We start from the raw sequence: 27,342 nt of genomic DNA on the forward strand, positions 1-27,342 counted from the left end.
AGCCCGACGAGAGAGAGCCCTGCCCGAGCCTGGCCGTGCCGGCCGGAGGGGCAGGCAGGAGCCGCTGCCGGAGCATCCCCGCTGCGGGAAGAGAACGCGGATGCTGAGACCCGGGCAGCCAAGGGCCACAAAGTGTCCCCGAAGCTGCTGTCGGGAGGGGTGGCAGAGCAGGTTCCCGTCCCCAAACCCCAGCAGCGCCCTCACCTTCCCTCTGCTCCTGTCCCAAGGCAAACAGCGGAGGGGCAGCGGGAGCAGGCGAAGCTCCATGCGGGGAATGGGATGGGATGCGCTGCGGAGCAGCGAGCTCGGAGCCCGGGGACACACGTGGGGACCCGGCCCGAGCAGGGCTCGGAGGGAGGGAAGGAGAAGCGATCCCAGCTCCGCCGGCATCCCCGGGACTCCGCGGAGGCTGCTCCACAGCGCAGCCACGAGTAATGCACATCCCTAAACAACAACAACAAAAAAATTAACCAAAAAATATTTTAAAAGGCGAGGAAAGGAAAGAAAAGTTGTCCAGACGCAAAGCACTCGTCAAGCATATTGAAAAGATTGAATTATTTATTTTCTCTGGGGACTCCTGTAACCATTCATTATTAATGGAGCCTAATTAAGAGCTCCCCAACGGGTTTTACTTTTGTAAATATTTTAGATGACCGGGCGTTTCTAGGCAAATCTTCCTGACAAGAAAAAAAAAAAAAAAAAAAGGAAATAAAAAGCACAACAAGCCGAGACAGAGATGTAATTCCCTTCGCTCCCCGTCGGCCGAGGGAAAGCAGCCGAGCGGAGAGGCAACAAGTGGCCGCGGCTCGCAGAACGACAGCGACGCTTCCCCGGCCAGGCTCCCACTTCACTTTAAAAGAAAAACCAAATCCAAGGAGCGCATTCTCCCTTCTCCCGCCCCCCAAAACACAGCCGGGTTCGGCAGCCAGAGAAGCGCAGCCGAAAAGCGCTGGCAGTCCCGGAGCGGCGGAGGGGCCGCGATGCTGCGGGGGAGCCCCGGGATGGGATCCGCACAAACCGCCCGGACACCGCCGACGTGCTTGATAGAAAATTTATTGATCTCTCTTCGTTGGGAAGAAGGAAGCAAACGAGGACTAGGAACAGGGAAGGAGTATTTCGAATACTTTTTTTTTGCCTTTTTTTTTTTTTTTTTTGTGGGAAGGAATCCGGTAACAAAACTAAAACGTTTTTTCATCCGATATGTCAAAACATGGTTCACAGTAAAATTCACAAACCCATTTACATAAGTTTACAGTTTAAGAAAAACCAAGACACACAACTTACTATAAATAAAAGAAATGCGTTTGCGACCCGCACACAGCTCTGCTCTCTCCCACCTCCCCCTTTTCAAGGAATAAAACCTCAAAATTAAAAAGTCGTGAAAACTACAAATTGTGGCTAGAAACCAAGAGAGGGTCGGTAACAAAACACTTAATAAACCACAGCTATTATGTGAACAACCGAGTTTAAAAACAAAAGCCCGCGGTTTTTATGTCATTGCAACGCTAGAAATCAAACTGGAAGATGCAAGATTTAAAAAAAAAAAACAAGAACTTTTAAGCGAATGAAACAGTGCCCAACCTAGCCGAAACCAGGAAAGGAGTTGCCGTGGTTTGAAAACTTCACAGCGGCTTCTAGGAGGCAGGAGTTGTGCTCTATTAAAATAACAACTTGCTCAAATATCTCTTGTACAAAAAAAAAAAAAAAAAAAAAAAAAGACACAACTAACAGATTTCCTTTTTAAAATTTCTCCAGAGTTAGTATTGAGTCTGCTAAGCCGAGCAACACTGCCGTACGTCCCGGTGTAGTCAGGGAGCGGTGCTGGGGTTAGGGATTAAGACGGGGGGAGCCGTCCGGAGCAGCCAAGTTTATATGTGAGTTAGTGGTACGGTACCATTCACGGCAGTCCCGGCACTCTGGTAGTGCTGGTGCACGCTGTGTAACCTGCTGCCCTGCAGGGCCGAAGGGTCTGTGGCATCCCCCCCGGGGGGCAGGTACATGCTGATCATATCCCGCAGGTCTCCCAGGCAGGCCCTCTGCGAGTGGGAAGTGATGGCCGGAGGCGGCGAGCTGGGCTCGGATTTCACCACGGAGCCCATGGAGCCCAGGCTCATGGCCGTGGAGGGCTGCTGGCCGTAGGCGGCGGGGGACATGCTGTAGGTGGAGGCGGCGTTCATGTAGGTCTGGGCCGTGGACATCATGGGGCTGTACTGCAGGCCCGTCATGTCGTAGCGGTGCATCTGCTGCAGCTGCGGGCTGTTCATGCCCGGGTGCTGGCTGTAGCCCAGCTGGTCTTGCATCAGTGAGTAAGCCCCGTTGGTCCAGCCGTTCATGTGGGCATAAGTGTCAATCCTCTGCCCCACCCCGACCGGGCTGCTCACCGCGTTGCCCCCCCCCGGGGCCAGCAGATTGCCGGGCAGCGAGTATTTGTCCTTTTTCAGCAAGGTCTTGGTCTTCCTCCGGGGCCGGTATTTGTAATCCGGATACTCCTTCATGTGCACGGCCCGCAGCCGCTTGGCCTCGTCGATGAAGGGTCGCTTCTCGGCGTCGCTGAGCAGCTTCCAGTCGGCTCCGAGGCGCTTGCTGATCTCCGAGTTGTGCATCTTGGGGTTCTCCTGAGCCATCTTCCGCCGCTGCCCCCGCGACCACACCATGAAAGCGTTCATGGGGCGCTTCACCCGGTCCTGGTCCGAGCCCGCTCCCGCTCCGTTGCCGGCCCCGCCACCTCCGCCGCCTTTGCCGGTGCTGCCCGGAGCGGGGTTACCCCCGGTGCTGCCCGGCGTGGGCTGCGGCGCCTTAATCTCCGTCTCCAGCATACTGTACATGGCCGGGGCCGGCAAAAGGTGCGCCAGGGCGGCGGGCAGGCGGGCACCGAGCACGGAGAGGAAGTTCGAAATAAAAAAAAAAAAAAACAAAAAACAAAAACCTGTCTGGGCGGCTGCGGCGAAAGAAGGAGGAAGTTTCTGTGCGTGGCAGAAGCGCCGCTCCCCGAGGTGCCGGAGCTGGAGCGGAGCGGCTCCCGCGGGCAGCAGCGGGCGATGCGCGCACGGATCGCGGGGGTCCGTGATTGACGGGCTATAAATGAGGGGGCGGTGGCCAATCAGAGAGCGGTTCCCGACAGCCCCAGGCCGGGAGCTGACCGGCCGGGGGGGTGGGCGGAGGGACCCGGGCTCGGGGATGCCGCGGCCGTGATTGCCAGGCCCCTCCCGCCGTGTCCCGCATCCCCCGAGCTCTGCACCTGCCCCCGGGGCAGAGCGGCTCCCGCAGCTGCGGCCGGGCTGGGGAAGGAGCTGGCCGGGGGTGCCCTGCGGGGAGGAGGAGGGGGAGCTGGGCACAAAGAGGTTTGGGGCTCCCGGGGGATGCAAGCCCCATGCCAAACTCGGAGAGCCTGCCTGGAGAGAGTGAGCCCGCACTGTGCGGACGCACTCCGGAGCGGATGAAGAGGCAGGGGAAAGATGCTTGGGCTAAACTCTTCCACTCCTGAGCTGTCGCTTGGGGGAGAATCTACCTTGCCGTGCCGGGATCGGGCACGGCTGTCGGTGGGAGAGGGGCCGGGATGGGTGGCTGCTGGCAGGGCACTTTCTGCCATCCCCACCTACACCCACCCCAGTGCCACTTGAGCTTGTCCTCTCGGCTGCCCCAAAAGGGGAGTGGGGATGGGGGGAAGGGGGGGGGGGGAGGTAGAGGAGACGGCGCTTGCGAATCCCCCGAGTTTCATGGCAACAGAAAGTTCTGTCCGTGTGAAAGAAAACTTTGGCGGCGGATATGTGAGCGGAGAGGCGCCCACTTGAGCTGTCAATCACCGGCTTCCCTGTCCGTCCCTCCCCTCCCTTTACCCCTCCTTCCCTTCCTTCGCCAGAGGCACGGACACCGCACCTGCACGGACAGGGCTCGCTGGAAGCACCGCGGGCACAGCGCTCTCCGCCGGGGCGGGCAGGCTGGGCTGGGCTGCCCCATCCCTGCTCTTCCTCCTCATCCTCCCGCAGCCTCCGCTCCAGCTCCGTCTGGAGGAGCCGGGCTGCACTCCTGGGGCAGGAGAGGTAAAGCGAGCCGCAGACAGCTCGGGGAAAGCCTCGCTGCCTGAGGATGCGGGTAGCATCGCCGCTGTGGATTTGATCAAACTGCCCCAAATCTGGGGCGTGTGGGGCGCCTGGGAGGGTGAGGAACCATGAGGTGGGGACGTGTCTGAGCCTCCCGTCCCATCCCGTCCCGTCCCGTCCCGGGCGGCCCGGCGAGGAGCGATGCTGCCGCCGCAGCTCCCGGCTCGGCAGGCAGCGGTGTCACCCCAAAGACGAGCCCGCGAGTGTAATGACGGTAATGGGTACGGGGAGGAGGAAACGTCCAAGGCAGGCTCTGGGCTGCACAGGGGGCTCCGGGCCGGGCCGGTTCGGCAGGGCGGGCATGAGGAGCGCCCGGCCCCGCTCCAGCCCGCACGGCGCTTCCTGCGGGAACGGGGACTGGGCGGGACTGGAGGGACTCTGGAAACAGCACGGTGGCGTGGAGGGGTTTGGTTTGAGCCGATCTTAGCACTGCTGGGATCTAGCAATTGAAGGTCTCACTCGTTTTGTACGGATTTATTTTTTGACAAAATGATCTGTTGAACAAGGGAAATAAATTGTCGAAGGGGAAATAAATCCCGCTTGCGGCCGCCTATGGTGTAGTCAGCACTGTTTTTTTGCTTGGTTTGCTGCTGGTGTGTTGAGGGAAATCAAAATTTGGCAGGGGGGGGACAGGGTGACAGCGGAAAGGTTGCTCCAGGCGGGAGTGATGCGCGTGTAACTTTTGCAATATATTGGAAAACTTCAGACAGCCGTAATTAACTTCTGATCCTCAAAATAATTTGTCCCCTCCAGTCGAGGTTTGAGACCTGCCAGGCTGGCAGGAAATCGGACTGATAATGTACACTGACAATTCTTTAATATTTCTTTATATGAGCGTTTGTTGGAGGGACTGGTCACGCTGGCATGCAACGAAAAATTGGGCTGTGTAGAGAATTAGAGGAAGTGCTGAAATCCCCCTGAATAATGTTTCCGTCGATGTATAAATAAATATTTTACAGCGTAAAGTTTCGGACTCTTACTTTGCCTTTCAATTCGTCTTTGAACTTTTTTTCCCCCTAAAAGCCAACGAGCTCTTCAACATTTTAAGGTCCCATATTTCAAACCAAGATAACATTTCTCTTGAAGCATCGCTAATTTTGTAAAAGAACTGAATAAAAATATAAGTACGGACTGATGGATTTCAAGACTTAACAGGTCCCGCTGTGCTTGTCTTTTCATGCAGCACATGTTCTGAGGAAAAACTTCAAAACCCGGCTGCTCGCTGTTTCCAGAAGGGGTGAGCAGGGACTCTTTGCCCCAATCCCTCCGCCTCGGCGTTAGTGCCGTGTGCTCGAACGCTCGGCTGGGATTTTGGGAGCGGGAGGAGAGCCCTTCCCTCGGGGCTTTCGCTGGGAGCTTTTCCCGGCTGAGCCCTGCCCGGGCACGGTGCTGCCCGTGGCTGTCGCCACTCGCGGATCGCCACCCTCAGCCCCTTCCCGCGGCCACCCCGCACCTGTCGCTCTGTCCTTCCTTGTCCCTGCCCTGAAAACGCCGCTGAGGAGGAGCGAGGCGAGCCCGCTGCACCCAGCTGCTGCTCCCCAAAGTTACCTGAAACGCGCTTTAAGAGACCCCCCCCCACCCCATTCCACCACGCTCTGGGCAGCAAATTCAAACCTCCGCCTGCTCCCCGGGACCGGGGATGGAGCCTGAGGAGCTGCCAGGATGCAGGGAAGGCGCAGAAAGCAGGAGGGGACCAGCCCGGCACAATAAACGGGGCGAGGGGAAACCTGATGCCCGGAGCCATTTTCTTAAACTCACTACGAGGGAAGTCCCGTGTGTCTGATGGGGGTCGGAGAACACTTGAGGTCGTGTAAATACAGTTGTCAAAGGCTGAGGAGCCTTTTATTATTGTTATTTATTTATTTGGGTGACAAAGGAGCGTGAGGCGAGATAAGGAGTTTACAGCACAACCCAACTTGAACGCGAGAGAGACCCCGCGCTTGAAAAGGGCCATTGGAAAGGGTCTGAGGGGGGATTCTGCGCGATCTAAGCTTAATAAGAAAGAGCCATTAATATATGTTAATTGCAGCTCCAGAAGAACTCGGGGGAATCTTGTGTGTCAGGGAGGATCGCTGGGTTTTAAATAATAATTCTCTATACGAACCCGACCCCGTCTAATCCTGTTATTTAAAACATCTCCTTGGTCACCAGCCCGATTCCCGACCGAGATCAGCGAGGGCTTGTCCTCGAAATTTGCCCAGACAAGGGAGCTGGGCACCCCTTTCGTTTGGACCCTGCTGATCCTCGCTAGGTTGATCCTCCGAAAATGCCCAGCCTTTTAGCGATGCTTAAGATAAAAGTTCTCGTGATCCCTGTTCCGGGCTGGCAGTCATATCCTGCCACAAAAGTTTTCAGCGTGGTAATGTGGCTGCTAAATGGGCCATTTAAGGCTGGTTCTACAGGCGAAGGTAGTTAGGAGATTTTTTTTGTTGTTGTTTTATTCCCCATTTAAGTGTCACGCCAGAACACAGCCCGAGATTGCCTGCGAGGCTGCTGCCTCCCTGGCCGCGGGGCTGACACGGCTGGGGCGACAGCAAAATCATTAATTCCGTCAAAAAGCTCCAACTCCTTCCCGTGGCTTCCCCAGCGCCTCGGTGTGTGGAGATCGCAGCTGTAGCAGAGCCTCCAGCTGTCCGTGCTGCTCGCCGATCCGGGGAGGCAAGGGTTACTTCTGATGACATCATTAAAAATCGCAACATTTAGGAACAAAAATCTGAAGTGCGTGGGTAAACCCGGCAGCGTCGTTTGGGCATAGCTGGATCCCTTTGAACTGAGCCTCCCAGAGCGTTCAGGAGGCAGCGGTGAATGTTGTATTTTTTTTTTTTTTTAATCACTTCCCTCCCCCCACGCCCCCCCAGCTGAACTTTTATTTGGCTTCTGACAACAATAGCGGGCTGCAAACAGACCTCTCGGAGCGCCCTCTGAATAGACCCTTTTCGAGCCCGGATTGTTTCCACCGTCACAAAAAAACAACCAGTAGCTCCCGTTTTTTAATTGGGTTGTTCCTGGCCCTGGCTCATTCAGGTGTTCGCGAGGAATTTGTTTATTAGCCTTTGACAAACAGCCCCTCCTGGCAATCTCCTCACCGAGTTGTCTTCAGCGGGAGGGGAGCGATGCGGAGGGGGGCAGTTTGCTAATAAGGACTCTCTCCATCTCCAAGTTACCAATTAACAGAGTTGTGGAGGGGACCACCAGCACGGGACGACTCGCCAGGGCTCGCTGCGGAGCCCCGAGGAAACCACAGATTTAGCTCATGTGTTTTCACGCAGAACCACCGAGAGAAAAACGAGCCCGAGAATCGATGCTGAAGGGACCACCCCCGCTGTCCCCAGCGCCGAGCCTGGCAGAAATCTCTTCTTTCCCAGTGGACGATACAGTAACAGGAACTTTTTGCAACTTCCCCTCGCTGTTACAGTGCGAGCTGTACAAAACCCCTGAAAGAATGAATTATCCGGCCCTAGCACGGCTTGCCCGGGGCGGTGCTGGAGTTCCCATCCCTGGGGACACTTAAAACCCGCGGAGATGTGGCTCTTGGGGACATTGCTCAGTGATGGGCTTGGCACTGTCACCTTTACTGATCTCAAGGAGTCTTTTCCACCCTCAACGACTCCATCGTTCCCAATCGTTCTCACACCTCAGCTCCTTTTGCCCGCCCCGCCCCGAGCGCCTCGGGCAAGGGCAGCTCATCGCTCGGTGGCCCCGCTGTCCCCTCCTGTCCCCAAGGGACACAGTCCCGTGTGAGGTGGCCCCGCTGTCCCCTCCTGTCCCCAAGGGACACAGTCCCGTGTGAGGTGGCCCCGGTGCCCCTCCTGTCCCCAGAGGACACAGCCCCGTGCGGGGTGGCCCTGGGTGGCAGTGGCCCCTTCCCCTGGGCCACTCGCCCGCAGGGACAGGCAGGGACAGGGGACCTCCCCCCTCCCCGGTACTTGTTGCTGTGCTTTAGTGGAGATGTCGCTGCTCTCCCAAAACACAAAAAAACCCCCCAAACAAACCCCACAGACTCAAATCACCTCTGTTTTTCCTGTTTAAAACTTCGCGAATCTTTCCTCCGGCGTTTTCGGTACAGATGCAATAACCACTTTATTTACTGGTAATCATGGCCATGCTCCTTTTTAGCAGTTGGATTAGAAATCGGACATTAATTGTAAAACTCTAACTTGCTAATTAGCTGCAAATAAACTATTCATTAGTGGCAAATTAAAATCAAAACACACCTTATTCCTATTCCCTGACACACAGTTTTGAAGGCACATATTGTTTCAAACTACAGCCTGTATCACTGGCACAGCAAATTGAGATCCTGAAAGGTTTCTCTCCAGGATATATAATTAAAATATATTCTACTTTAATTGACATTATAGAGGACACAAATGAGATTTTCCTTTTAGAAAGAAATAGCAGTTTCTAAATAAAGCTTTGCAGCCTGCAGAATGGAGGTTTCAAGCAAATGAATAGTCATTACTACCTTTTCAATGATGTGGGCCTTTTGATCAGAAAAGAAATTAGCTCTAAAGGACAGACAATAGGAAGCCTGCCCTGCAATAGGAAGAAAATTAGATGGCTAAGGCTCTTAACAACACCTATTTCTATAAACCATGGAGCTTCTTGCTTTTCAATTACAGCTGTTCATTTCAAATAAGGAAAGTGGAAAAACACAGAGGGGAATATAAACTCTGTTGCACCAAAAAAAAGAGCCTGAGACAGGGCAGGCAGGCAGCCTTCCCATTTAGCTTTTGTTTTTATTATATTCAGTTAACTAATATTACATATTTTGTAATACCCAGCCCAGTATAGCGTTCTCCAGGTCAATCAGGATGGATTATATTCAGTAAAGGAACTGGTAAAACATGAGAAGATTCACGTTAGGTAGCTGGATGTTCCCACTGCACATCAAATAATTACATTTTGCACATGCATCTCATACTTGTGTGCATTCTGCAGAAAAAACTAAACAGGACTGAAGAACCTGAGGAAAATGAAGTGCTGAATAATGCTCTGTCTTTTGATCATAGTTAAAAACTAACCCCAGCTCTTCTGAATTAAATTGAGCGTTCTTTCATTACACTCAGGACTGAGAAATTATTTCAGGCAGGTTCTCCCCACATTACTTTTAACCCATTATTATTTTAGAAATAATACTTCTACCCTCAAAATATAAAATTAATTTGCCGTGCTATAACTTTTAAATATGAGCTCTCTTTCAAGTTATTTCGTTTGAACATTGTTTTGGAAAATAATTTCTCCTGCATATAAAAATAATACAGGTTTTCTTGTGAATCTGAGGTATAGTCATAGAGACAATCCTTTCTTTCTCTAGCCAGGCTTTTATGATTAGGTTTAACAAGGAAATTATGATTTGTTATTATCCAATCAATGTATTGTGATTTAAAGTCTTTCAGTAATGATTTAAATATAATAACCACAAAGCTTTATTATAAACAAGTTCTGTTCTCATATTAACTCAGGTGGACTATAGAGATGTCTTTAACAAAAACCCCATAAAATCACAAAGATTACACACACATTGGTCACATTGGTTTTTTTATCCTTTCTTTTAACCTATGTAGGAGTTTCATACCTTCTCCTTTTCCTCTCCCCACTCCTGTCTTTATTTTAATTTCTATCTCCTTCCCTGTTGTATTATTTGTTTAGAATCAGGTTAGATGTTTAATTCAAAGGGTTGATTAAATAAATATGAATTAGTTTTGCTGTGATAAGGTGTCTTTTAATCGTTTTAATCTCTGAACAAGTGCATGTTCAAGAAAAATTATTTTTCCCTGTCCAAAAACCTAAATCATGTTTGTCTTCTACCTAGAAGTGATTTTAGTATGAAATACAAATTACAGCTTTCTATTTGGGGTCTGTATCTCCCTTCACTCCTGCCTGGCCCTGAGATAGAGAAGAATAAAAGAAATCGTTTAATCTGGTAAAGAATGATCTCCTAACTCCCACAGCAGAGTCACTCATGTCAGTATTTGCAGTAATCTCCCTGCTTGAGAGCAGTTAGAAATTATGAATAATGCAAACTTCTGCCTCAGTTTTTACTGGAACAAACCTTCCTTTTTATTTTTATTTTATTTTTTAAAGATCTGAATTACAACGTCATTTGATTTGAAACTATTTTGTCTCGGTGCAGTTACTAATCAGGTACTAATCAGTGGGAAAAATTCCCTCCATGCAAATGAGCGGCTCAAGTGTCGTTGAGACTTTGTGATTTACAATACAAAACCCACATAAAGATCTGCATCCCTGAGGAGATTAAGAACTTGGGAAAACCCAGTCCTGCTGCTCCAGCTCTCAGTCCTGATCGTGTCCTCAGTCCCTGGAAACGAGCTGAGGGTAAGGAGCTGTCTGCACAGAGCAAGCGAATCTGAACTGACCTCCACACTCAGAATCTGAACATTTCACCTCAAATTGCCACTGGGTGTCAGAGCAACGAGATCCTTGAGCAGAGCTCTACAGAAAAACAGAGAAATTGGGAACCTAAAGAGGTTTGCAAATCGAGTGAGCAGTTTGTGAGTGGGGCTGTTTTATCTACAAGACATTGACACATCTCGCTGTTAGCAGGGACAGGACTCAACTCCTTTGACCATTCCTGTGCACGTGGCCAGTCAGGAGAGAACTTCACTAGCCCTGAAAATCCTTTCTGCTCTTTCTTTCCCCTAACACACATGGATAAATGAGAGCAATATGTGCTCCCCAGCCTTCTGTAAAGCAAATATATGCATCTGCATCTATGCATAAAATAGATATAAAATAACAGACAAGAAACTCAGATAATAAACAATTATTATATGGGCTGCTTCCACGGGAAAAACACATTTCTGACCTGAACATGAGCCACAAATACCTGCACCATATAAATTGACATTCATCACTCATCCTTTATTTGGGTAATAGCTCAAATCAATTACCTGATTTTCAAGGTATCCCAAGAGCTACTCAAATTCCTGTCCTGTAGTGGTCCAGCTCTTAATTGTCTCTGTAGACAACAATTCCTCTCCTAGCAGGGCAATTGCAGCAGGCGCTTGCAGGGGAAGAACTTACGTAGTGATACATTAATAAAGCACTTGTAAAATAGATATTTTTGAAACAGGTGGACCAATTACACAAAGAGCATCTAGAGGGACACAGTGGACTTGGCTGCTGGTGTATACCCAACACATTTTTCATGCAAAGAACGCAAGGAAAATCCAGTTTTCCCTGGTTCAGAAGCCTTTCTGATTTCACTGGACTCCCTTCTCTGCACCTACCAGGAGCACATGCAGGGTAATTAGCGGGAGATGGTGCTCCTTGGGAAGTGAGGTGTTCCCAGGTAGATTAGATGTGTGATCTCAGTGTGTGTGAGGGTCACAGGACAATCACGACGACAGAAAAGAGGAAAGAACCCACCCAAGCCAGCCTTGTCCTGGCAGAGGCAAACAAAAGGCGGCTCAGTGAGGGAGCTTGCAGGGGAGAGGAGCTTTGGGATGCAGTCCTGAGGCTACTGCTGAAGAATCCTGTTAGGAAGTGAGGAGGAGAATGCAGGAGGACCTACAGGGGGGAAAAGCTTCAAAAGGAGCCATTTAGTGGCCGAGAGGGGAAGCCAGGAAAGGGACACCACGCAGTTTATGGCTTGTTTCCCTTTTTCCGTTGTCAGTTGCCTCTGCCCTGCTCACCCCGTTCCCACTTTTGCAAAACAGCCCAACAATAACAAGTTCAGTTTCTTTTTTAGAAAGAAATCCACAGCCCCTTGGAAAATGGTGTAATCTCACTAAACTCTCATATTCCACTTTGATTTAACTTGAAGACCTCACAAACAAGGTATGTCTAAACTATGTGCAGTGAAGTTGGGACTCGCTTGCAGAAGTATTGTACAGAGTTTGTTTCATCCATAAATTGATTTGAATTGAGGTCTAAAACTGCTGCAGGTTGTAAGAAAATAGGTAGTATTTACAGTTTTGTCATTTAATCAGTGCAAATGCAGATGATTTCTGTATCTGCTTTCCAGTTTCTATACACAAAGTCCATAAAGACTCAAGCCTGCTCTTTTTGCACACCAGTGGCTCCCAGGAAAGCTGATGGAAAATTAGAGGGAGGCACTTGTGCCTTAATTTTGCATGAAAAAACAAACTCTTCTCATCAACAGTATTGCTGCTTCTCATTTCAGGTTGAGTCAAGCTTAACTGCACAAAGAATGGCAGCAAACCCACACAAAGCACTGCAACATTCATAGACAGTCTTTAAATAAAAATGAGGACCTTGTATTTCTGTTCTCCAGATTCCATTCGAAAAATGAAGCACAAATTCCATTTAATACTTTTATGGCTCTACCTATCATGGTATTTGAATATAGTGCAATAAATGCAGTTTTTACTGAACAGAATTCCATATGAGAGAAGGAAGCCCTGGGTCTATTTAGAGAGATTCAGAAAATGGGCAAAATGTGGGAAAAGTCTCTGAAATAGATAGGAGACATGTGGGAGCAGATCTCTTGGACTAAATCAGATTAGCTCAGGTCTTGACCATCTTGCATTTCTGTAATGGATCATGCCCTTAAGTATCACAAGCTGGAAATTACTCAGAATCAAGGTGGACTATTAGGGAACAGTCAGATCTACATTTTGTAACTCCCTGGGAACACTCCAAACCAGACATCAGGACAAAAGAATCCAGAAAGAGCAGAAGCTGTTAGCAATCCCAGCTAAAGCTCTTTCTTGTACCTTGGTTCAGGAATATCCAAAGATTATGGTTTGAATGAGCTGGGGACTAATTGGAGTGACATGGGAAATATTCTACTGCAGTATTTATAGCTAAAGACAGTTTAAAAAGATAAGACACTAGGAATTAGTCTGAAAAAACCCTGAATTATTTATTTCAGGCTCATGCAAGACACTTAAGACAGACATAGACAGCTGGGATGTCTCCCAAAAAAGAAAGCCTACACCTTGGTTTGCCAGCAAAAATAGGAATAATAATTTCACGTCCCACTGCCCTTAGGGAAAGTCCCACAGCTCCTGCAGAAATAAACGGGATAATTCCCTACCCCAGGAGAGGGCAGCCTGTCCCTCCCACAGGTGTTTCTCCAGCACTGCCACAGGACCAGGTAAAACATTGTCCTGTGACTATTTCCTCTATTCAAAACTAACCCCGAGCCACAGAACACATTTAAATTTACTGCATTGTTATTCCTTTGGATTTCCTTTAATTGTAAGTTCCTGAGGAAAGGAGAGCTGCAGAGGAAAGGTGCCCGTGCTGTTGTGTGAAAATGCACAATCACAATTAAGCAACACTCAAACTTCCCACGCTGATCATTTTCCATTGATAGCTGTTACACCAGGGCTGGAGATTAATCAAGACTTGAGCTTGACCCAACTGCACATTTTTAAGTTTTGCAAAGCTGCACACTTCCAGGTTGAAGGGGGATGTGAGACCTGCTGGGCTGACACAGGACTGAGATTTATGCTGTTGCATTTTACTTTAAAACCTTTTCTGGAAGATGAAGAGCCAAGAGAGTTCCACTGTTTCCTGCCAACTTTCTGCTCAACGAAGGACAAGGTGGCACTGGTCAAAAAAATCCCTTTTTCTCCAGGTTTTTGGGGCTGATCCCAGATGCTTACAAAAGAAAATTGCCACTGTTTGTTAGGTGCTGCTGCCTTATGCACACTGAGCTGGAAATCCTTGGTTCTCTGTACTCATTTGTGCATCATTAACTCTTCAATAAGTTGCAATTATGACATAGTGAACTGAGTGTTCTAAGAGAAATGTGTGTAGTGTTCACACAAAGAGTCCTCCAAGTTAAATTGCCAGGAAAGTGTGGATGAACAGCTCTGTTCATACCATTGCACTCGAGATGAAATCCTCTGATTTTTTGATTTTAAATAATTGCTAATCATATATTTGTCTTTATTCCTGCATTCACATCATACACAAGAAAAAAAAAACCAAACCAACATTTCCACACTCAGATCTGTATCAGAAAAACTGTTTTTACAATTTGAAGGAGCATTTGAATTTTCCTTGTCATTTATCAGCTTCTGGCCCTGCTACCACTACTCATCTGATGCATTTTGCTTTGAGCCAATTAGACAGCCAGCAACATTTTTGTAGACTTGAAGAAATAACTGATTTGTTGCTTATTGCCTCGAGTAGAGAGGCAAAAAATCATTGTAAAAATCACATACCTCCCATTTTTGTCAGTCACATGTTTGCAAAATGAGACTGACTTTTAAATTCTGATTTTTATTTCTTATGCTCATGGCATCAGGCAGATCGTGCATGTTTGTACAGTAAGAACCACCACAATCACATCTCAGATAGCTGCAGGTGATATAATACCTAAAGGATGATGAGAAATACTTCTAACACATTGATCAAACACAGGCTCTGATTACACTGAACTCTTAGAGGGATCAACACTGTTTCGTTTTTCATGTTATGCTCCCCAGATTCTGGGGTTTTACAGATTGATATAAACGTTGCAGATAGGACAAACACACGTGTGTACACACACACAGTGGCAGACACAATCACGGAGCAATTTAAAGCAAGAAGAAGGTGAAACTGAAAAAATCTCCCTGTTTTGTTTTTGTGGTCGTTGTGTGAGATCAGTATTTCCACTTAAATAACAGGCAGGAATTATTTTATATATATATATAATTATATATATATATATTAATTAAATGCAGGCAGGAATTAGACATCACAGAGCCCAGTTCCTTCTATTTATTTAGCAGTAAGGTAATATCACACAATTATGAGTCTTTCCCAGAAGTTTGTTCTGCACACAAGGCAGTTTGTATTCTCATTTCTGAAGTCTGAGTCATAGGAGCAGGATTTTTGAATTAATCCCTGCTGTCTTCCCACTTTAAGAGTAGTTAATGACAACGTGATGGAAATATAGATGGTAAAGCATGTAGAATTCACAATAAATAATTATTGATGCAAATTTTACAATGTTGTTATACCATTGACTTTGATTATTATGCACCTGCATCATAAAAAAATACATCCTGATTTTTTTTGGGTTTTGTTGTTGTTTTTTTTTTTTTTTTTTTTTACAGATAAGGAGTCCTTTTGCTCACTCTTTAGAAAATGGGTAGAAAAAGGATAATTCAATTCACTGAGGGTAACATTGCTCGGATGATTTTACAAGTGACTTCAAATGACTGATTCAAACTAGTTAAATTCATGGATCTCTCCATCTGCATATTCCCTATAAGGAAGAGCCCAAACCATGAAAATTAAAATAATTAATAAAGAAAGGTTGTGCATGGCATATTTTTATTTGTTTGGTGTGAATTCTACTTCACAGGAATGTGCTTAGGGATGTTACTAATGGTGATTTGCTTCTTTCTAGAAACCCAGGTAAATCACTTAAAAAAAAAATAAAAGCAGATGGCTGAACAAGAACAGAACGATACAGAACGACGTAAAACCATTTTAGCAAAAATACCAGGGTGATTTTAAGCGGGGATTTTTCAGTCTTCAGGACATGCAATAGCATTTATAATGTGCATATAATGTGAGAAGCTGCCATGGCTGTATGTGCATATGGGCCCTGAGCAGGTGTGAATGGCCACCAGGACAGCTCCATTTGCATGTGACACACACGAATTAACCTTCCTGCATATTCATTAGCTGGCCTGGGCACTTTTCAGTTTTGAGCACCACATCTACAAGGTCCAGCTGTGACGTGCCTGGAGCAATGTGGAATTGGGAACTGGGTGGGTTGGTGTAAACACAACTGGCACCGGGCTGCTAAAATGCAAACTGGATTTTTAAATATTGAAATGGAGCTACAGCTCAATGGCACCTTCCAGACTATTGAGGAACAAACAGGGTGTGATGTACATCTGCAAAGTTTGATATCGAGCTCAAACACTCGTTTTGCCGGATGAAGGATTTAATCTTGCTTCTTTAACAAATTATCTTTTTTTTTTTTGTTGGCATGGTTCTGGAAGAGAAAATATTCTGGTTTAGAATATTTGCCATGCAGCCAAAATCCATTGCATCAGAACAATTGTGTTGCATTTCCCAGTTTTGTAGGAAAACATTAATTGAACAGAAGCCTCTCGATAAAAAGAGATTTTAGAGCAATAATTGAGATCAAGTAACAAACAGCAACTAACCTGAAATCTGGCAGTGCTTGCATGTGCTATGTAGTTAAAACTAATAGATACAAATGAAGTTAAAATGCCAGAAGTGTTTCAGGGGAATTTGACACACAACTCAGGAAGTCAAGGCACTGTGGGGAGGGGAAGTTCAGGATATTTTATTGCAGCAGCAGACTACATAAGGGACTCAGGATAGGTGGAATTATACACATTCAGTTCTGAAAAAGAGAGTAAATTGCCATTTGAATTCTTACTGCTTTTCAACTGCTTGCTGATTCTTAATTAATTTCACCCTTGATCTGAACATCTTTTTTACATTTTCTGTTTTTCAGCTAACCCAGCTCGGGGTCCTGCTCTGCTGTTCTGGGGGTTAAATTTCACTGAGTAACTGGATGCCAATTATGTTTTTGTTGTAGGTGTCACATTACCAGTAGTTTGATAAGCAGTCATCCTTATTTTTATTATTTAGTTGGCTGCTGAGATTATCTGAAGGAAGAGACTTCCTCTTCTCTCTGCTCACATAATCTGCAGTATATTCCTATTGCTCTGTCACATGTGAATTTAACATTCCTGGCCTTACAGAACCTGTTTTATTAAAAATATTTACAGATCTTAATTTCTGGTAATAAGACACCAAGTGGCAGACTAAGAGCATTCTGATCTGAGTGTAAATCCAATGCCACAGTGGAACTGATGCTGAGTTAACCTGCAGTTACCTCTGAAATCCAACCGGAGCTGGAATCTCTCTTCTCTTTAAATTGGATCCAGATTTTCACTAAGAATATCTGTCAAAACTATAGGATTTAAGTCAGGGGTTTTTTAGATAGAAGTCAGAATCAACAGCAAGTTTTCAAGCAGGAATTTTCAGGCTTGTTATTTAAGAAAATCTAGCCTAGGAAATGAAGGTGTATGAGCCTCCCCCCCAAGCTGACCCTGCAGAGACAGAGAGAGCTCCCAGCTCTGCTCCTGCTCCTCTCCAGACAGACTCAAGCTCTGGTAATATAAATACAAGATATGTGAAGGATCAGACCCTTACCTCTGTTATTATGAGTTGATTAAAATAAAATAAATTGCCTTTAAGAAAGAAAAAAAAAAAAACTCAGTCATCCTTTTTACACCAAGCTGCAAACAGGAAAATTTGACTATAAAAGGAAAGTTGTACTTTGTTTTTCCTCAGGAGTTACTCAGTCATTTTAAAGTCAGTTCACTCCCTAAAGCCACTGTTATCTATATGAAAAGAGTAACTAAATTGTAGGTGTTTCTTTATTCCACCATAAATTGACATGTTCTAACAAGACAGTCTGTTTGCTTTTATTGTTCAAAAGCCCCTAAGTCTTTACTGTCTGCTTCTCCACTTGTCTTAAATGTTTGATTAAGCACTGTGAGAATTGTCAGTATTGATAAACTTCTTTCCAGTACATTAAGCACTCTAATCCTTTACATTCCTACTCTATCTCTATTGCCAAGTCACTCAGCTTCCTTAGCATTTGATTTTAGGCCAATATTTGCATTAGAAATGGCCTATAAATAAAAATTACTGTAAGAGCAGGAAAAACTGTTTGTCTGCATCTGAAGATTTCTGACAGAAACAGTATGTGAAAGGCACTGCTTGTTCCTCTGCAATCACAGCAACTAAAGAGCTGTCTAGTGAGCTAATTAAAAGGGGTAATTAAGCTCAGCACTTTTTTCTCAGATTTCTAAAAATCTTAATTTTGAGGAGTGACAATGCTATTCATCTTTCCTTCAGGAGCCTGAAGGAAGCAGGAGGGTTTTGGTGTCCATGCTGTATTTTAGATTAAACTGCGTGTTTACTGGGCTAATTCCATATTAGGGCTGTTCATAACTCAAGATGAACTCTGCCAATTTTTGGCACTGTTAGGGGCAGCATTTTGATTTTATTTTTATTGCATTGTTTTTTCCAAGCACTCCAAGATTGAAATTCCCATGCCAAATACAGAACATGTCACAATCTATTTCTCAGTGCTTAAGATTTCAGATTTAAAATGCAATTTTGTATAATTCGATTATTTTTACTTTATTTTGGCTTTCTCTCTGTGAATTTCACTCAGGTGAGTTCTGTGGATAGAAGGGCACTCCAGGGCAGCAGGGACATGCTGGAAATGATGTACATCCCTATCAGGATTACACAAACATAACACTGGCAGAAAACTTCAATAGCCCCTTCTCCATATTTTGGGAAAGTGAAACTGTGAACTCAGATAATTAGGATGCCAGAATTATTTGGTATTTCAACACCAATATATTAGGAAATACGTTGACACAAGCTTAATCATGTCCCAAGGGGTACAGAACTCTGCCACTTCCAGATGAAACCCAGCACTTGTTCTTACCAAAATCTGGCCAAGGTGAGTGCAGTATTTGGATATTTCCCACTTTAAAAGACGATTTGGGCATGCCACATGCAGCACAGAACAAATATCAGTGATTATCCAGGGTAAAAGTGCATACCCCAGGTCCTAACCCTGTCATCTTGACACAGACTTTGTTTCCAGGCACAGCAATAAGTAAAGGGAAGGAGGATCAGGCTCCACAGTGCAATTTCATATGAAAATGAAGTGGATAAGATACTTCTACCAGGCTCATTTGAAATAAAATAGGAGGGCTGCCTTTTTGTCTGCACTGCTAATAAGAAAAAATATGCTAGAATAGAAGGTAATTGTAATAAGGTATGTCCCCATTTTTCTCAATTTTACCCGGTTTTCTTTGATATTATTATAGATGTCATATATAAATGGTTATTCCTTCAGGGTGGCTTCATTAATTTTGGAGATGTACATTCTTCTAGTGCATGTGTAAGAATTGACCATTTATACACAGGGGAGGAGAAAGGGTAGAAGACCCCCAGAAAACAGAGGGTGTAGCAGAGAACATTGTGTCTGCAGCATTCTTCATAAATAACACGAATCACACAGAATTGGCAGAGATTATTTTAATGGCTCGACCCTTATGCTGTTATGGTAATTACTGAGAGAGTTTGAAGCCTCTGCACCAGGGAAATTCTGCATCAAAATAGTAAAATTTTGTAATGAACTTCAACTGTTATACAAAATTCTTTATCAGAACTTCTGGGATTAATAGTTGCACTACCTTTTTTTTTTTCATAAACAGGACTTCAGGAAGCCAGTAGAAAACGTTCAGGATATCTAAAATTGATGCAACTCCTATTGATTTCAGTGAAGTGGGTGTGACTTCCCCCGAATGAATTCCTGGCTACTCTCTTCTAGATGTGTTGGATGAGAGGCTCCTGCATAGGTAGGGACACACTTCAAGGACACTTAAATCCATTTAAGCCCAAATCTTACCTGCTGGGTTAGGGAATCAGTTAAGTTTGGATTTGTGCAGAGTTTCTCAGTCTGCCCTTTCTCTCCCTGTGGAGAATCTGTGGGATCAGCCTTTTTGTCTCTGATTTGTGCCCACCCAGCACCAGGTCTGAGAGGCCGCAGGCACCTGGTGGATGCTGTGCCTGAGCCCTGATCCCTGCCTGGGGAATCATGGACAGATCTCTGTGTCAATGGTGATTCACCACTGGGAATTTTCAAAACCATTGGGAATTTTCTGGTTCAGAATGAGGCACTGAGCAACAGGTTTGCAGTATTATTGTGGCTTTCTTATCCTCTGCCACAGGGCTGAAGGAGTAGAAGCAGCTCTGGTTTTGCTCCATCAGCACAGAGCTTGCCCTCACTACCAAAGGCTAAACTCACTGAGACTCCTTTTACATCAATTAGTAACTGACTGCACTGCATCCCATTCATTTCCACACAAAACCTCAGTGCTGTGAGTCAAAGGGGGACAGAATCTGGCTCTGCAGAGCTGAACACAAAGAATTAAAGGCTCTGTTTGCAGAGCAGGTGGGCTACAAGCAAGGTGTGGAATGGCTGGAGGTGCAGATTTTCCATGACACAATAAAGCATTGCCTACTTGTGGATTTGGTACCCAGATTCTAATTCCAAATTCCTAGATTCATATTGCAGCTTAATGCTCTCTTGCCCCTTTTAGACAAGCCCCAAGATAATTGTTTGTATTTAAAAAGCTGTTCTTTCTTTAGCAGGAGTCTCCTCTCTCTCTAAAGGGAGAGATTAAAGGGAAACCCTCAAAGCTGCTCATCAGATGTAAACAAACCCACCAGGGTTATTAGACACATGAAAATAATGATACAAGAGTTTTCCAAGCATGATAACATCGCTCTTTGTATCACACTAAATTAATAACATCTCTCAAGCACCTGCCTGAACCAGAAGTCTTTCCAAGAGACTAAGCACAACCTCTCTCATTAAATCAGCATTCAGGGAGCTAACTAGCAGATGCTGCTGACATGAACCCAAATGTAATCTCTTTAACCTTGTCCTGTGGGGAGCAGACAAGTCATGACCGAGTAATTCCAACTAAATTAGATTTTATGTGAAAGTGTATAATCTAAATTAAATTTGATTAAAATGATTCACTGATTTGTGTTTGCTTTTAAAGGTCCTAATGTAGCCAAGGTGACCAGTTTTCAGTAATCTGTGTAATCAGATTAGTCTGTTTTTACATGGTTGGATCAAGATTTTTTTTATCCCGTAGATTTTTCTGTATTAATCATATTGCTTGAATATCCATGGACAGATTAGGTGTTTTCTATTCAGATTTGCCATAATTCAATTTTCACAGTGTTAATGAAATCTAACTGTGGTGACTATAGAGATGTGTGATGTGAAATATCTCAAACTATCAGCAAGGAGAGAATGATCAGGTCATTGACACCAAATGTAAAATGTGAAACAATCCCATCCCCAAAATTTTCTTCAGTGGCAGACTGTGCTCAGCACAGACTCAGGGCAGAACTAGGACTGGAATTGTGCAGCTGCCTGCTTGTGCAGTGATAAATTTCCTGGGCTTAACCCCTTCACATCCTCTTCCCCTACTGGGAATTGGTGCAAGTGGGATGAATCTTGGGCACTGCCTTAATTACATCTTGAAATCTTAATTGAATACCGCCAGTGCTGATGAGTGGCTGCATTCTCAGCACTAATCACAGTCTGCAATCAGCAAACAACATAGAGCTACTAATTAAGACTTATGAAGTTAAAATGGCAATTTTATCCAATATATGAAGTCAGGGGTTGCTGTGTGCTGGATGTGGCTGCTTTAATAGCAAAAGAAAGAAGATTTGGGCTCCAGGCAAGGATTTCTGTCGTTTTTTATAAGATGCTGGTGTCACTTTTTCAGATACAGTTTCTCTGTTTCTTTCTGGTATCTGATGGGGTTTTTTTTGTTTGGATTTTTTTTTCTTCCTCTTTTGGGCACCATGTATTCCACAGTGTGACAGCCCTGCTACAAATCCACAGTTGTGCAGGGAACAGGGTTTAGCAGGAGGTTACAGATCATCTCTGGAGCTTTAACACATCTGAAGCAGTGCCTGGTCCTGTCAGCAGGAAAAAGCCCAGGGTTGCAGGAGGAAAGGAAGGTTGCATTGTTGGTGATTCTGCTGTACAGTCCCCAGGTTAAATTTTGGGTTGCACACAGAAAAACCTGCCAACTACCTGATGTAACTACAGCAGAATATAGAATAAATCAAAGGGGATGAGGTGTTCAGGGGTTACCTGGCAATTTGTCTCTTTTCCCACCCTTAATTACCACAACTTCAGCTCCTTGTTCATTTTTCCTTATAACATCAACAAATCCTGTGTACACCAGCTAGTTCCCTGCCTGTGGAACAAAACCTTTCAGCTCACGTTTAATTTCAGCTGTGGGAATATCTTCAGAGGTTTAAACAGGATTCTTCAGAGGCTTAAATTTCATGAGGTTCTCCTCTTTTCCGAATGGGAGTAGAGGAAACTTCCCTCTTCCTCAAAGACTGTGCCTGAAGTCTATTCTGGAGCGTTCAACAATTTGTTTAATGTGTTCTTTCTCATGACAACATCTCTGGTGTTATTCCCTTATGAAGGGAATAAAAGCATGAGTCAGTGAACTGCTCCCTTCTCTTCATTCTCCTCTGGGAATAAAGCAAAGATATTCCACCTCAGCATCTGCACTGGTTCTGAGCCAAGAGTTTCCTTTGTCCTGCTCGTTTTTTATTGAGTGGGAGAACAGAAAACAACAGAAATTGTTTCTCTGTTCTAGAGGATCACCCCTCAGTTTCTTCTTGTAATAAAAAAAAAAAGTGCACTGTGCTTCACTTCTATTTTTTAAGATTTGTGTTGTCTTTCTAAATACAAATTTACCTCAGTGAGGGGAACTTGAACAGGAGTGAAGGCACTGGAGCAGTTCTACTTTTGAAAGTGAGATAGAAAAGCTCGGAGGTGAGGGAGGAAACAAGATCAGCTTGTTCCAAGGAAGGCTATAAAATCCCTTCAATCACTCTCTTTCTCTACATTTTGCATATGACAAATGTTCTTTCACTGGATCTTGATAACTGCCCCAAAAAAGAGTGAAGAAGAGAGAACCTGTAGCTCCTGAAAAACAAGTATAGGCCAACCTAATAATCTCACTTATGTTCATTCATATTTAAACTACAGTTTTATGTTTGGAAAGTTTGTGACCAGGAAAGTGAAGTGTTTTGCAAGATTGTCTTAAATTTTAAAAAAGAATTACCAGTCATTGTTACTGTAAAGAATAGCTCCTTATTTTTCATATCTAAAAGATGGAACCCTTCACAATGATTAATAAAGTCTGGTTGTTATCTACTTTTGTCATAAAAAATGATATACAAAAGAAACAGTCTGAAAAAACACAAAGGTAAAACGCCAGCATGAACATTTGTACCGACACTGCTAATTAAAAGACTTAACTTATTAGTCTTTAAGTAGCAAAAAAAGAGAGAAACAAACAAGTATAATTCGGCAGATTAATTTTATGTTCTGTTCTATTTAATCAAACTATACCTATAGTGAAAATGACAAATCTGAGTTGTCAGACTATGGATGATAAGAAAGATAAAGGTCATATATTTTAATGTCATAGAAGGTCTTATTAAAGGAACCCTAATTACATTAGGTGTCCATGAAACATTAATTAAATACTGTCTGAAATAATTAGGTCCAAGTTACTGATGATTTAATTAAACTCAGTTTTTTATTTTATAAGAAAACTACGGGTCCAGTATCAGTCTGCTGGCAGGGTAATTGATAATGTGCCAGAAGAGCAAAACAGTAACCTTGACCAGCTGCATGGGAAGGACATTTTGGGGATCAGGGTGTCCTGCTCCCCACCCCTCATGGGCTGTGCTTGGGGTGCTCCAGAGTGTGCAGAATCCAGGAGGAGAAAGGTTTGGGTTCATGTTCTCAACTTGTGTCAGGTGTCACAGCATGTGAGGGGTCATCCCCGACCTCTTAATTCAAATTTTGGTGAAGGTCTTTGCCTTGTTGGACTTCTCCAGCACAAGGCATGTGCACACCCGAAATTCTGGGTTTATATTGCCCACCACACACCCCCACAAAATTCCAAACCCTTCTTCTCTTCCCCTCTACAAGAGACAGCGATGGAGGGAACAGCTGAAAATTCCTCAGCACACAGCAGGCTGTGTCAGCTCCAGGGTTATGGATGGATAAAGAAAGTGTGGCTGGAGCAGCTGGGCTGCAAAATGCTTCCCTGATCTTTCAGGATGAGGGAAATATTGCAGGAGTGAAGTACCATCCCCTACCTAAAACTGCCACAGAATATATGTGAGATTATCCAGAGGGGGAAAAAAACCAAAAAAAGAGAATTGGGAGGGTGAGAAATATGCATTTGTATGTGGAGTGAGGCAGTGACGGAATTTTGAGGGAAAATTCCTGTCTATTCCATGAGGGGAACACAGACTTCGTGGCACTCCAGGGATGGGCTCTGTGGCTGGGTCCTGACACCCCAGCTCCACTGGCAAGATTTAAATCTTCCTCTTCTCCCAAGCTGCCTGGCTGATCTCAGACTAACAAACCTCACACTCCAATTTCTCCTCTTGTGAAATGCAAAGGAACATCTCTAGTGCTTCACAATTCTGAGTGCTGCCTAATGCATGTGAGTGACACAGAACAACACTACTGAAATGCAAAATATTGACCTGAGGGTTCTAAAAACCAGAGGCAGCCTCGTGGCTGCAGCGAGAGCCACCCTTGAGACCAGCAGCCACCAAATGTCACACAGGCAGCCCAAACATCATCCTGGCCACACGTGGACAGTGCCCAGCCAAGGAAAAGGTTCCAGGATCTCCTCTGGACCATCAGCACTGCTCACATGGAGGATTCTGGGTGAAGGCAACAGGAGAAGCAATTTGTAATTAAAACCTCTGTGCCTCCCAAACATCCATTGCCACAGAGAGCCTTCTGGTTTTGAAAGGGAATTAACTTGTAGCTACACAACCAAAAAGATTTTTAAAATTTAAAAAGCCGGACTAGAAACCTCCCACGGTTTGTATTGTACAGGGTAAAGCAAATTCCACAAAGGAACACCCACTTTATCCTCTTGATAAAGCTCTCTGAGTTCAGGCATCTATTGATATAAAAAGATCATTGAAGAGCCTATTATTTCACCATGGAAAAGTAATACATTTTTAAAACCAGAAAAGTTCACTGCAATTATAATTAGCAGGATGTTCTGGGGTTTTAAACCAGAGTTATCATTATGACACCTAACAAATACCTGTATTTCACAAGAGATATGTGAATGATTCCAAAGGGCTAAGAAAATGTTAAGGTATTGACTCAGTAGCTGGTAAAATCTCTTCATTAAATCCAGAAAGACAATTTTGCAATAAATATAACAATTAACTGATCAGCTGGGCACTTCTGGGGAGATGGGATATGTTCTATTTTGGGTATGGAAAACATTCCAGCTGCACTGGGCACAAATATACAAATATAGAACACAAAGTACCTTTGTGTTTGCTGCTGCTTTCCCGTCTTCCTCCAGAGGTCCATGAAATTTTTCTCTCAGGCTTTTCCAGTTGTGAATCTCCTCTCATTAAAGATGAAGACTGAAATATAAAGAAAGACTGATTTAAAAGAGTAATGCAATTTGGTTTGTTTTTAAAGAAAGCTTTCTTCGAGTAATTCAAAAGACAAAACCAGATAAAGTTTTGTTCTTTTTCTCTGCAGACTCTGCATGACATCAGTTCCTAATTTATGATGTAAAATACTCCTACATTTTATCCTGCCTGGGTCCTTGTGCCAGCTCTGTAATGCTGCCTATACAAAACCCCTCAACTCCTTCAGGCAAAAAAAGAAAATGTTATTATTAAATTTGTCATTAAATCCCCTTACTTTGACTGTTGCAATAATCAGTATGACAACAGCATGAATTAGCATGTGTACAATGTTTCAAACTACTAAAACTATAAATATCTGAGGTATCAATGACCAATTAAGCAAGCAGATCTTTATTATTTATGTTGTCCCCAAATAATCTGTTGTCACTGTTTGTATCAGAGTACCTGGATAGGAATGGCATTTTTTTCCCTGAAGTTTGAATTCCCACCGAAATAAATTGCCTTTTAAGCTGTTTTTGATGCACTTTTCAAAACACATAAACCTGCCATCCATTTGAAAAGGACATAGTTAAGTAAATATTCCCAAATAAGGAGCACTTTATAAATCTGCTGCAATTTAAAACCATGTGTTCTATGGCGCTTTTCCTGATGAGGCACACAAACACGGAGTGCAAGGTATTGGAGGGGCATTGTCTGCCTGCAGACACGACCCAGACAAAGCAGAGCCAGCCCTGAAAGGAGTCCGGGCTCTGGGACAAAGGGACAAGCAGAGGAATTAATGGGAGACTGATAACAGGGTGTCAAGCAGGACCCTGCTCAATACCTACAAATTCCACCCAGCAGGGAACTGCCCAGCCAAGTTTGGGGTGGTTTGGGATATAACTCCAGCCCTGCCGCAGCACACGGTCCCTGCAGGCAGATATTCAAGGTCTTTTCTCAAATTCAGTAACACCAATCTGTTCGTGACCAGTCAGAGTCAGAACTGGTGGAGCCCTTACTGGAATTTGTTGCCTTTGGGAATTTGTCTTTTCCTTTTCTGTAGTGTAAAAACCTAAAAGATCTGAGTAAATACTATTAAATATGATACATGGTGAAGGCATTAACTTATTTTTTATATACAAGATGATGAGCTGGATCCTGCTCTTCTAACCTAAGCAAAACACAAACTGCAAAGAAAATTCTGCTTCATTTACTTAACTGGATTAAGTCCTGTACAGCAGGATCCCTTTATGTCACTGTAGCAATCAAATAATTTAGAAAAAACGACCTCTCAAATGAATTCTTTCCAAAGTGACATTAACTGTCAGCAAAAGAGGTGGAGAAGGAAAGGAAACAGCTGCCTGTGTTTTACCTGTTCAGCCACCTGTTAACTGAAATTAATGAATAAACTGAGCACTGCTGGGGCATCCTTGGATTTCCTGAAGAGTGTCCAGAAAATCCATTCGAAGACACACTGGTGACTGATTTATATAAGTTAAATTACAATTACATTCTATACAAAATAAAAATATATCGGACTGTGAAAGCTAAGAACCAGTTTAAAAAATAAAAAAACTTTAAGCAGTGTTAGCATCCCAAATTCTAGACAAAAACAAGCTTGAACATTGACAATAACATTGGCAAGATCTGTTATTTGAAAAACCCATAAGCTGTGCACACGTTTGCAACATTTCCCCCCTCCCCCCACCCCAAGATATTTCTAAATATTCTAAATATTTCTTCAGGCTTTAACAGCAGTGCAGATCCAGTACAAATTCCTTTGTGTGAGCAAAGATGTTCTGCTAGAGGTGTGCCATGGCACACAGCTCCCCACAAAACCGTGAGAGTCTGCAAAACAACATGGCAGAAGCAGATCTACAATTAACAAACAAAATTTGACAAGGCAGTTGCTGGATCTGTACTTATTTTTATGTTACAAGCACTTACCTGACGTCTTGTGCAATGTGTTATAAAGATATTTCCTAAAAGATTTTGGCAAATGAATTATGTAGCTGAAATGTAATAACGAAGGTAGAAATTTGTCCTGTTATCAGTCACACACATTCAAGCAGAAACCCAGTGCAGCACAGTAGATAGAACTATAAGCTCTGGGATCTTCTCATTCAACCAAGATTGCTTCATACAAAAGTTGACAATACACTAGTGAAAGCCATTGTTGATATTCAACATTTTTTAAATAGCTGAACAG

The 27,342-nt window shown here is 44.4% G+C and overlaps 1 protein-coding gene across 1 annotated transcript; it reads right to left on the reverse strand.

Annotated features, from left to right (window-relative positions):
* Nucleotides 1-1,037: 1,037 nt before the first annotated feature.
* Nucleotides 1,038-2,973, reverse strand: LOC106853690 (transcription factor SOX-3-like). The gene has a single exon (XM_014877091.2). The coding sequence runs from the start codon at nt 2,823-2,825 to the stop codon at nt 1,869-1,871; it is 957 nt and encodes a 318-aa protein (XP_014732577.1). The 5' UTR covers nt 2,826-2,973; the 3' UTR covers nt 1,038-1,868.
* Nucleotides 2,974-27,342: the final 24,369 nt, after the last annotated feature.

Source organism: Sturnus vulgaris, chromosome 14, assembly GCF_052056855.1.
Source record: "Sturnus vulgaris isolate bStuVul1 chromosome 14, bStuVul1.hap1, whole genome shotgun sequence".
NCBI lineage: Eukaryota > Metazoa > Chordata > Aves > Passeriformes > Sturnidae > Sturnus > Sturnus vulgaris.